Genomic DNA, 11934 nt, shown 5'->3' on the forward strand with positions numbered 1-11934 from the left:
GTGAATTTTAAAAGATCACTTCAAGCCAGGCTTAGCCGTATGAAATTTCCCAGATCAGAGATAAAAAGATCCTAAAAGCTTTGGGAGAGAAAAAAGCCCCATGCGGAGACCAAGAACCAGAGTGCACAACAATGGAGCAATGCCTCCACACTTCCGAGTGAAAGCATTTTTTATCTAGCATCGTAAATGAAGCGTGAGAACAGAAGAGACATTTTCAGATGTGCTCAGTCCTAGGCCAGTGATGGCGAACCTATGACACGCGTGTCAGAGGTGACACGCGAACTCATTTTTTTGGTTGATTTTTCTTTGTTAAATGGCATTTAAATATATAAGATAAATATCCAAAATATAAGTCTTTGTTTTACTATGGTTGCAAATATCAAAAAATTTCTATGTGTGACACGGCACCAGAGTTAAGTTAGGGTTTTTCAAAATGCTGGCACGCCGAGCTCACAAGGTTCGCCATCTCTGGCCTAGGCGCTACCACAAGAGTCCTTTCCAGTCGGGAACCGGGAAGAGAAGAGGCAGGGAACCCAGGAGACAAGGTTCCAGGACAGGAGGCGGCCTAGGAAGTGCCCGGAGTGAAGACAGCCCTGCGGCTGCTGGGCCACAGGAGAGCGAGCGAGACCAGGCTCCCAGGAAGGGCAGCGCCAGGGAAACGGGAGAGGATACCCTGTGGGAGACGATGTCGCGGGGCACTGCAGCGAGTGGGTGAAGAGTGTAGGAGGACTCAGCCAGACTTCTAAGAAATAAATAGATGAAGAGAATAAGATTAGTATTACCTGCAAGGGAAAAACTTATATCAGAAACCATAATTCTGGTATTTACGTCTGGCTTGTTAAAAAATAATAGTAGTATATTTTCAAAACGTTGGAATTTCTGAATGTGCTTTTAACCACACATTACAGTACAGCTGTATTGGGGAAGTGGGGGAGGGAGGGAAGCTGTAAGAGATAAAATAATAACCCACCACCACGGGAAGTCAACAGCCCACATCTAAAACGACTGAATCAAGAAAAAAGCAGAATATACCTATTTATTTAGAAATCTAGCAGTAAACGGCAGAAACAGCCCAGAGTTCAGAGTCCTCTTAGAAGGGGCAAACCGTGCAGTGCAGAAGGGGTAAGAGTGTTTGTTTTTGACATAAAAACTCTATTTTGCCTTAAGCTTTCTGCATAAAATAGTCTAATAAAATAAAAATGAGTAATTTCAGGTTGGATTGGAAGTACTATTATCAAACAAAAAGCAATAGCTAATAAAAGAGTGAAACACAGGTTCTACCCGTCCTTTATGGAGGAGGCCTTCTCTAAAGGTTTTATAATTTGAAAGATATTGAAAGAGATTGTACATTTTACTTTTGAAAACGGGAAAATGAAAACTCCCAATTTGGGAAGTGCCGTCAAGCTAACAGGATAGCAGTGGCTCTCCGTGAGGACAGGTCTGAATGGGGAGAAGGGACCCTGGCCTTCGGCACTTGGGGTCGCTGGTCCCAGATGGCAGGACAGACGAGGTGCAGGCCCAGGACAGAGCTTTGCTCTCCTGACCAATTCTGCCTCTGATTGGAGAGCTCGTGGTCCTGTCAACCACACACGTCACCGTTGCGGGGAGGGGCGCCCCTGCTCTAGAGTGTGCAGATTTGCGCAGTGATGAGGGGAAGAGAGGGGTCCATGGCAACACCATCTGAAACGGCAGATGGTAACCAGCTATGTGTGAAGGGACTGGTGGTGAAGACTGTTATTTAAGAGGCAGGGGAGGGAAACGGGCAGCGATCTGAAAAGAGAAAAGCTATTTAGTGCTTTCCCAAGAACTGGCAAGAAAGAGCCCGGAGCTGTTGCTAAGGAGAAAATAGACAAAGGCACAAGAACAGTCTGACTAAACGCTGGCAGGGGGGCGGCTGGGCTGTGGGCAGGGCCGGCTCCCAGGACCCGGCTCGGCAATCAGGATGACAAAGTGGCAGCTTCGTGGGCCCGGTCCTCCTACTTGTGAGAGGTCTTCTTCCTCTGGGTCTCACTCTGCAACAGAGGAGCTCCTTCTGCACCTCGGCCGAGCTTCCTGTCCTGGGGTCACCGGAGGAGCCTGGCGGAGGCTGTGAGCAGGCAGGAGGCGGATTCCAGCAGATTCCACACCTCTCCCAGACTGGGCCCTTGAATCGTATTCAGGACTCGCTTCTTTCTTCCTTTCTTTATTTCCTCTTTGATTTTTTGGGCATCTGATTAAAGATGGAGGCAGTTTAGCTCCAGGGTATGAGGAAATTGAATGTGGCAGAGTCCACAACTCAAACTGACACCATCCCACACACCACACTGCCCACACACACCGTGCTCACCCAGTGGTCACCTTAGCGGTGCATCCATGGAAGGAAAGAGGATCAGCCACAGACCATGACCTGGGGTTCAAGGTAAAGGCGTATGGCAAACCTCAACCTCAGTGACTTAAGAAAAATCAGCAAGAAGTTCTTAAAGAAGCCTGAACCCCGCGGCTGTCGTTCGCTGACTGAGGCACCAAATGTGTGCCCAGGTGCTGCAGGGCGCCCGCAGACAGACCGACCGCGGGCAGCGGGTCCCAGAGCAGCACAGCGGAGAGAGTCAGCAGGGTGAGGAGTTTCAAGGCAGGAGTGTAAGGATCCTACAAACAGAAGGCAGCAGGAAACTCTGACTTTCTTATGAGATATGAAGATCACTGCTGACCACTAAGTGTCAAATCCATGTTGACAATCCAGCCACTGCTGGTCTAGGGAACCAAGGGGTGTTTGAGTAGCTCAAGGAGATGCTTTTGCCACTAAAAGGAAATGGCCAGTGGCAGGTGCGTGGCCGGGGGCTGGCTTGCAGGGAGTGAGAAGGTTGGGCCCACTTTCCCCTCTCAGCGCTGGCGCCAGGGCACAGAGCAGTCTTCATAAGAACATGTGCAAATATTCAAATCCCACTCCAAATGAAACAATCCTCCCGTTACCCGGCCTTTCACACAGTCTGGGCCTACTAATGACAGCTCTGTACTCTGCACAGGCTGTAGGACAGGGGTCAGCCAACTGCGGCTCACCAGCCACATGCGGCTCTTTGGTGTAGGAGATGTGAGCCAGGACTTCGTTAGAGACAAGATGACAAGTATTCCGGTTTCCCTTGAAAACAAATCCTGCCGTGAAACAAGGAGATGGATGAGGACGAGGACGGGCCTAGTGGTGTTTTCTCACTACAGAAGACACTGTGGGCACAGGGGTGGACTCGCATGCAGCTCCAGCTCATAGACCGCTTCCGCACCGCACACCATGCACGTGGTTAGCAAGCAGCTAGTCTCAACCAGGTTAACGAATATGTAGTTACCACCGTTCATCATGAGGCGCAGGTGCAGGCCCCGTTAGCTCACAGCGCTTTCAGGATTTTCAATTATCCACTCAATAGCAGCCCACCCCTGGAGCAACACAGAAGGGTTTCAACATGGTGTAAGAGCCCTGCCTCCTGCAGGGGCAGCTGCAAGCCTGTGATTTAAACAGCAGTTTTAAAGATACAACAGTCACCATTTGCGAGCAATCTTTCCCTGTAAGCAGGCAGTGTCTCAAAATCGAAATTAGGGGGTATGCACTCTGCCTAAAATTCCTGCATCCAATTGGCTATACTGACACTGGCTCCCCTCACCCGCACCGCCACCTCCTGAGAGCAGGAGGAGGGGAAAGGGCAGCCACCCTCCTGGTCTCCATGCGTTGTCCCAAAGCTCTGGCTCCCGAATCCCAGATGACCGGATGCCCCATCTCCTATCTCTTGTGCCCACCCTCGGCCTACCAGCTCTCCCAGGCATCTCTCCGACTGACCAGCGATTCTGTCAAATCATAACGATAACTAGAGGGAGGGCTGATTCTCTACCAGGCCTTCAACACAATAACCCCTAAGATAAGTGAATGAAAGAATTGTATTTGGCTGCACTGAGTTTACCCTGATTTTTCTCATAAAAGGTCTGAGGTGGCTTTGGCCTCACCCAGTATTGACTTCCTCCTTGTTTTTTCACAAACCAGAGGGTGCCTGCCCTAAGCCAGACCCTGGACACACGGGTCAGTAAGGCTGTCCTCCCCTCCCCAAGGGCTCACACTGGGGACACAATGCGCGCAGCTTGAGGCACTGTGGTTCCACCTTCCCTGAACCGAGCTAAGCGACTGCATACATTTCTCGGATCTGGATTTTTCTAAACAGTGGAGAAGATTGGCTCTTCTAGACTAAATGTGAGCAAAAATAGTTTTCCGCTAGGATCTGACTTAAGCATGGTAGGAAGGGAAGTACGGCTTAGGTAGCAGCTAACTGATGACCAACATGAGGCATCACTTCTGACTGAGACAAAGGAAGAGAAGGGGAGGGTGGCCAGGGTGGGAGCAAAGGGAGGAGGACGCCTGGGGAAGGTGGGAGCCTGTGAAGTAAGCTAAGGTGAAAAGCCAGGCCCTGCCCTGGTGAGCGGCATGCATGACCTTGAACTTGCACACATCCCAGCTCTCTTCTGCTGCAGAGGAAGGCGACCTGGACTCCGGGATAGTCCCTGAGGCTGAGCCCTCCACCCAGGGACCGGGGCAGGATGGCCTCCCGGGTGCATCCTTTCTCCTCTCACCTCCACCAAGCTCACTCCCCAGTCCTGCCAGGGAATGCCAGCTGCCTCCAGGGAAAGCTTGCAAATGGAGAGGTGGGGACAAAGCCACAGAACGCCTATGAAATAGGAAACCGGGGAAAATCCCACATACCCTGCCTGACGACATAAACACACATCATTTAACGTGTGGGGTTGTTTAATAACTGAGCCTGTTATTTCAGCTCTTCGCCTCGGCTGGCTTGACCCTGCACTTTTCCCTCGGATGGGCACGCCTCCCTTGCTGCCAGTTTTGAAGGTAAATGTGGAACATGATGCAGCAGCACAAGCTAAACTAGACAGCAGGCCCCGCACGCATGGACGATGGGACCTCGCATTTCATCCGCTTCCCCTGGGCCCAGCAGCCAGAGCGCACCCGGGGCGGGCGGAGGGCCGTACCTTCTTGGCGTTGGATGATATTGTGTTGGCCATTAAGCCTTCCAGGTAGCTGCCAAGGCTGATCCCCTTCACGGTGATGATGGCTTCCTGCGTGAGCACCGTCCTGCAGGGGGGCAAGAAGCGCAAGGCTGAGCGGCCCTCCGGCCCTCCGAGAGGGGAGGCTCCGCCCGCCCTGACCCTGGAGTTGAACCTGTGGAAGCCGGGGCGAGGCCACGTACATGTCAGGGTTCTTCGGATGGGGTGTGTACACCAACCTCTCGTTCACCGACACCAAGTTTGTGAGTGTGATCTTAAAAAAAGGAACAATGGCTTTAGGTTCTACGCCTCTTCCGTTTCTTCCCAAACCACCCGCCCGTCCCCCAAACAGCACCTACTGGAGCCAGAACAGGAGAAACATTTTGGCCCAGAAGGCACCACCAGTATTGAGTCCCAGGGAAACCGGGTCCTGGCTGCTTCACCGGCCTCTCTCCACCCAAACCTGAGCTGGGCCTGGCCTTCCAGGGACAGCAGCCCCCACTTTTTGAAAGTTTGCATACGCGACTTTGCTTTTAGGAAAGACCTACATCAGTCCCTGTTTTTGCTAACTGGTAGAAATTTGAAGAGGATCTTTGCTTTTATGAAAAAAGGTGACAAGCAAAAACAGCGTTCAGGAGCCACGCTCAGCACCTCAGCAGCAAGCCCCGCTCGGAGCTACCAACTGTCTGTGAGCACCTGCGCTTTATCTCCATTTATTTTGTGCATCGTTACCAAGATGTGTCCTATGAAACTGCTCCTTCACGTTACACCATTTCGGCTTACCTAAGGTTTTATAGGAACACTCTACTTTGGGGATAGTGAAGAAACCTGTCTTTTCAAACTTCCAAACCCTCGGCCAAAAAAGGACAAAATATTCCTGGGCCAGCATGCAGGTAAATGAGCAGAGGCTTCTCACCCACCAGGGGCAGGCTCTGGCTTTGGGACACTGTGTCCTGGGGTTTCGCAGGGCAGTGCCCTGAGTCTGCACAGATTGTGAGAGCAAAGTATATAGATATCTCCTCAGGGCTGTGTCCAATAAACCAACTAGCCAACCCCCCATGTACATTTTAAATATTTTCTATTAAAAACTATTTGAAAACTGGAGCTCTAGAACAGCACGGTCCCACAGAATTTTCTGTAATATTAGAAATGTCCTACCCAGCTGGCGTGGCTCAGTGGTTGAGTGTCCACCTAGTAACCAGGAGGTCACAGTTCAATTCCTGATGAGGCGCATGCCTGAGTTTTGGGCTCGATCCCCAGTAGGGGCTGTGCAGGAGGCAGCCAATCAGTGATTCTCTCTCATCATTTATGTTTCTATCTCTCTCTCCCTCTTTCTTCCTCTCTGAAATCAATATATATATGAAATGTTCTATCTCTGAGCTGTTCATTGTCGAAGTCACTAAACGTGTGTGGCCAGTGAACACTTGGAATATGGTTAGTGTGCAGGGGAACTGAATTGTTAATTTTACTTACTCCTAATTAATTGAAATGGAAATAGCCACATGTGGCGGACAGTGGAATTTCATCTTTGTTTAACTCAATTTACTCTCTTAGCAAAGAGCCAATTCCAATATAAGAGTTTTTTTTAAAAAAAAAAAAAAGTTCAAGTGGTCAAAGGCAATGTAATCTTCCAGCAATGATAAACTTGAAGCACTTATACTTTCTCATGTAATCATCTTTCAATGGGCTCCCAGCCTGGCCTCAGTGATCCAGCAAAGTGGTTAGCAGGGAAATCTCTTTCCTCCTACTGTGTATAGGGTAGTCACAAGCTCATTAGTTACAGTGAATACAGTGTATGGAAATATTTACCAACATTAACAATTAAACTCCGATTAGCTATTATCTTTTTGTGTGCAATATTTTTATGCCTGCTGTGTTTTATAAACCTTATTTCCCTTCATTAATCCTCATAACAATACTATGAGATTTGTTCTTTTTTCTTTTTAAGACAAGGAATGTGGGAGCCAGAAAAGGTTAATAAGGAACACATGCAGTCATACAACCATTCCATGATAATTTCAGGATACAGGTCACAACTGTCCTACGCCATGCCCTATTTCCTTTCCACTGGACCTCACTGTAGCATGAACCGTCCTTCTTTACTGAAAACTAAACTTTCGCGAAGGACGGAGTGGAATTTTCCAAGTAGAGGAGAGAAAGCAGAATATGTAACTTGTCAGTTTTGGCCGATGAGGGGACACACCTGCGAGCCTCCCTGTGACTTTCACAGCAGGGCTGCCCGGCACGAGGGAACGGTCCGAGATGCTATGCCAAACGCTGTAAGCGGCTCAGAACCTAACCTTCCACATGCAGAGACACAACCCACAGTGAGATTTCATAAAGTAAACTGTGTTCCTAGCCGATGCACTCTCCCCAACATGTTTTTGAATGTGCATTAAGCCAATGTACATTTTTCTAATTGAGAGAAGTGAGAGGGAGTGAAGGAGGAAAGTTACTTTTAAAATTTCTGCTAAATTCAAAGAAAAATGAAATTACTGCTAAAAATCACCCTTTCTAGCCCTAACCGGTTTGGCTCAGTGGATAGAGCGTCGGCCTGTGGACTGAAGGGTCTCAAGTTCGATTCTGGTCAAGGGCATGTATCTTGGTTGCGGGCACATCCCCAGTGGCGGGGGGGCGGGGGGGGGGCAATTCTGGAAAGGAGCAAGGGCGGGGGAGGGACAGTCACATTCTGTCTCTCGATCTGTCCGCTGGTTATACAGGTGTGTTCACTTCGTGACAGTTCATCATTATGTGCATTTTTCTAGACACTTACTGTCCTGGAATAAAAAGGTAATAACATACTACTAAATAAGTTCACCTATAAAAAATAGGCGATCACTCAGACCAAAGGTGGGCTGAACATCAAGTTAAATGAAGCCATTACACACCATCACCAAGACATACCAAGCACCTTTCTCATCCTAGGGCCATTGCTTACATTGGTGGAACAAAGTTCCATTTTCTTTTCCACCGGATCCACAACAGAATGTTCTCTGATGTATGTTAAAGTCCTACTGGTTCCCAAAATCTAAAAAAACAAAGCAAAACTAGCGTAATGGTATGTTACACTGTCATTCCGTAGCATCAAACACAAAACACCGTTTCATTTACTCATTTGTACACGGGTGGGGGTGCGCCATGAACCTGTGCGGTAACTTCAGGTTTCTGTTCTAGCAGGTGGGAGAGACACTGGACAAATGAATGAATTCAAGTAGACCTGAGTGTATGACAGTAATGAATGCTTTGATGAAAAAGAAAATGGGGGTGGGGGGCAGGAGTGCAGAGAAGGCCCCTCTGCCAGTGGCAGAGCCTGGGAGGGAGGAAGGGTGCCATGCGGAGTTCTGGGGGGACAAGTGTCAACCACGTGAGGAGGTGGGGGGCGGGCAGGTGTCTTTGAGCCAAGGAGAAGCTAGAACAGACCCATCCCTCAAGGTCCTCAGAGGAAACTACCCTGCCGGGACCTTGCTCTTGGACTTCCAGCCTCCAAAACAGAGAAACTGTCTGTGGTTTAAGCCCCCAAATCTCTGGTGTTTCATTGTGGCAGCCCAACAGATGCGACACCGTGGAGCGAGGCGGGAGGGTATTCTGTGCTGGCAGGACTGAGGGTGGAGCCATGCCACGTGGCAGGAGGTGTGTCAGGACCACGGAGACGGACCGTTTCATGACGCTGGCAGCGGAACAAACCATCTCTTGGGCTTCCTAGAAATCCCCAGTGGGCGCTCTAAGGGGAGGTAGTCCTTTCCTGCAGATGGTGCCAGCTGGGGGCAGAGCGGGTGTAGGCAGGCAGGGTGATGCAGGGGTAGGGGGAGCAAAGCCGGCACCAGTGGGGTGGTGCAGGTGTAGCGGGTGGGCAGGTCCCAGCGGGGACAAGCAGCTGTGGGCTCACCGCTTTCACGAGGGCGGGCAGCCCCCACTCGGTGCTGAGGAGGCGGTGGCTGTGCAGCCGGCCGCAGCGGTCCACGCTGCGCTCCAGCACATCGACGCCCACCACGCAGGGATTCATCGGATTCGGGTACTTCCTCATAGCAGCCTTGATGACCGTGTCCCACGGGTGGCTGGAGGGAAAATACAATCACTCGGCATAAGCAAGCAAACCTTTTGTAGCGTGTGCCAGAGTGGCGCTGGGAGCCAGAGATGCTGTGTGCCACAGAGTGAAATGAATAAAGTTTTTTCTTTTGGTTTTAATTAAAGGCATAGCCAACAAATATATATCAGGAGTCCAGCTCCGACCTACATCCTAGATCCTGGGATCGTGCTGAGCCGACCAGAGGCAATCAGAAGGCTTTGCCACCAGGCTGCACCAGGAACCTGGGGCACGAACAAGAACTCAGGCCCCGGCAGCTGCGCTCATGCCCATCTCATCTGGTTTGCATTCCCGGTCCAGAAGCTCGCACACGCCTCCTCAACACTGGGGCCATGGCTCAGCACTTTGCCTGTTCCCGCACTTCCTCCTCCCTCTCCTGCCCTCCCTCCAGTCCTTAAAGAGATAAAAGCTTTTGTTTAGGGCTTCTGAGCAGGGAGACAATTTTCCCCACCCCTAGCCTGTCACCTGCCCTCCCCTGCTGTTCCATCAGGTGACGAAAGAAACTGGAGGGAGCGGGCACCATTTCGGACTCTTGCCTGCACTGCTGCAGTGACTAAAGGCTTGGCTCACGGTGGCCATGGTGGAGTGGGAACCCATCCTCAGGGCGTGAGGCCTCTGCCCCACTGCAGGGCGGCTAACCCGAGGGCAGTGGGAGGCCTCATTCCCTGCCCACAGTGGGAAGTGGGAAGGCATAACCAAGGCCCCGCTCTATGCACAGCGGGGGTGTAGAGCAGTGGTTCTCAACCTGTGGGTCGAGACCCCTTTGGCGGTAGAATGACCCTTTCACAGGGTCGTCTAAGACCATAGGAAAACACATATATAATTACATATTGTTTTGTGATTAATCACTATGCTTTAATTATGTTCAATTTGTAACAATGAAATTGGGGGTCACCACTACATGAGGAACTGTATTAAAGGGTCACGGCATTAGGAAGGTTGAGAACCACTGGTGTAGAGACAGGGGTGGTATTAAATTATAGGACATCTGGGATTTGTCTATAATAAATTGGAGGAAAGAACAGTAGGGGGGGAAACGTGAAACCAGACTGGCTGCGAGAGGGGAACTGTCGACCTGGAAGATGGCACTGGGCCTTGTCATTCTAGTCTTCACTTTTGCATATTTTTGAAATTTCCCTAACAGCAAATTTTTTAAAAAGGATGAGGGCAGCCACAAACAAGGCAAAGTGGCCTGCACCCCCTACTTGAAGCAAGTCTAGGCCCACATCTGAGCACAGTGCACACACCCAGAGGCTCCCATACTCTTTCATGAGGTCTGCGAAGTCAAAACTGCTTCATGATGCTACTAACACATGATTTGCCTTTTTCACTCAACTGACATTTATGCTTCAAAAGCATCGGTGGGTAAGACTGCTGGCCTCTCCCCACGAATTAAAGCCAGGGCCCCAAACCACACTCATGGCCACTGCTCACTGCTCTGCACTCGGGGAAACCACGCCACCTTTCTTAAGATTATCCACGATGAAAGAGTAAAATTATATTTGATTACATCTAAACCCCTGAGTACTTTTCTTTTAATATTCTGACCACAAGAAAGCTAAGACCCATACTGGGATTAGATACCCCACTATGCTTAGCCCTAAACCTAAACAACTTATATAACAAAATTATTCCCTGGAGTACAAAATTATTCCTAGTAGTACTCAGAGGACTTCACGGTGTTTTATATCCCTCTAGAGCAGTGGTTCTCAACCTTCCTAATGCCGCGACCCTTTAATACGCATGTGGGCGGACCCGCCTGGAGACCGATAGAGGAGCGGTGTCTCGGTTCCGAAGACCATGGAAAATATGTGTTTTCCGATGGTCTTAGGCGACCCCTGTGAAAAGGTTGTTCAACCCCCAAAGGGGTCGCAACCCACAGGTTGAGAACCGCTGCTCTAGCGTCTAGAGGAGCCTGTTCTATAATTGATCAGCCCCGATAAACCTCACCAACCCTTGCCAATTCAGTCCAGATGCCACCATCTTCAGCAAACACTAAGAAGGAATTACAGTAAGCACAGATATAAGACATAAGAACGTTGGGTCATGGGAAGAACGCCTGGACACTTAGCTGTCTACGGAGGCCGGGGAAGTGCTGGGCAGCTGTGGGTGGTGGGCCCAGCTGGCTGCTTCCTTCCACGCTCCTCCCTTCTACTAACTGGTTATCTGGCAGACATTTTCTCAAAAATCAATGAAATGGGCCCATCACAAATAGTAACAACTGATAGTATTTGTTGCTAAAGATAAAACTTGAGTTTTAAGTGAAAATTTCAAAAACTTGTATCCACTCCCATGAGGCCCCATATTGTAACCGGGTAAGCCCATATACTCCCAATGACCAGTGCCGGATGCCACAAAATCATACAACAGTGAGAAACTCATTTAAAATTTTGGACAGGCCAATTACTCTAGTCATTATGGTTTCAGATTTTACACTTGTTTTGTTGTAGTAGCAAAAAATAGCCACAATTACTTTAAAAGACTATTAAAATACTCCTACCTTTTCCAGTGTTTTATTCACACACTATGTGAGGCTGGATTTTATTCATATACTTCAAACAAAACAAGACTGTAAACACTGAATGCAGAAGCAAGATATGAACATCAAGCCACCTTTTATTAAGTCAGACACTATAGAAATTAGCATAAAAAATAGTATCACTTTTCTTACTAATTTGGGGGGGTATTTTGGAAAATACAGGGTTTCAAAATATAAAATGTTATGTTCATGTAATAGTTTTATGGTTCATTTTAATTCATTAATAAATATCATTTGTCCGTTTTAATTTCTAATACGGTAAATATAGATAGCTATAATTCACATAAACAAAAACTGT

General features: G+C 49.0%; 1 protein-coding gene across 4 annotated transcripts; it reads right to left on the bottom strand.

Moving 5' to 3' along the window:
• Positions 1-402: 402 nt before the first annotated feature.
• Positions 403-9844, bottom strand: PRELID3A (PRELI domain containing 3A). Of its 4 annotated transcripts, XM_006763292.2 has the most exons (6): positions 8900-9842; positions 7952-8041; positions 5217-5287; positions 4999-5101; positions 3318-3405; positions 1013-2209 (listed from the first exon to the last, which is right to left on the bottom strand). In XM_006763292.2, exons 1-5 carry the CDS (start codon positions 9035-9037, stop codon positions 3352-3354), a joined length of 456 nt encoding a protein of 151 aa, XP_006763355.2. In that variant the 5' UTR covers positions 9038-9842; the 3' UTR covers positions 1013-2209; positions 3318-3351. The 4 variants fall into 4 exon arrangements, with proteins under 4 accessions (XP_015419071.1, XP_006763355.2, XP_015419070.1 ...); XM_015563585.1 differs by lacking the exons at positions 1013-2209; positions 3318-3405 and adding an exon at positions 403-742 and having other exon boundaries at positions 8900-9843; XM_015563584.1 differs by lacking the exon at positions 3318-3405 and having other exon boundaries at positions 8900-9843.
• Between the last annotated feature and the right edge of the window lie 2090 nt (positions 9845-11934).

The sequence above is a fragment of the Myotis davidii genome, unplaced genomic scaffold (genome assembly GCF_000327345.1).
Source record: "Myotis davidii unplaced genomic scaffold, ASM32734v1 scaffold78, whole genome shotgun sequence".
In the NCBI taxonomy this organism is placed as follows: Eukaryota; Metazoa; Chordata; class Mammalia; order Chiroptera; family Vespertilionidae; genus Myotis; species Myotis davidii.

Excerpts from the sequence above, each read along its gene's own strand:
- PRELID3A (XM_015563583.1), bottom strand. The coding sequence starts at position 9,037 with ATGAGGAAGTACCCGAATCCGATGAATCCCTGCGTGGTGGGCGTCGAT. Across the intron at positions 5,102-5,216 it reads CATCCGAAGAACCCTGACAT|GACGGTGCTCACGCAGGAAG; the intron begins GTACGTGGCCTC and ends GCCCCCCTGCAG. Across the intron at positions 3,473-4,998 it reads TATCATCCAACGCCAAGAAG|GCTTGCAGCTGCCCCTGCAG; the intron begins GTACGGCCCTCC and ends TTTAAATCACAG.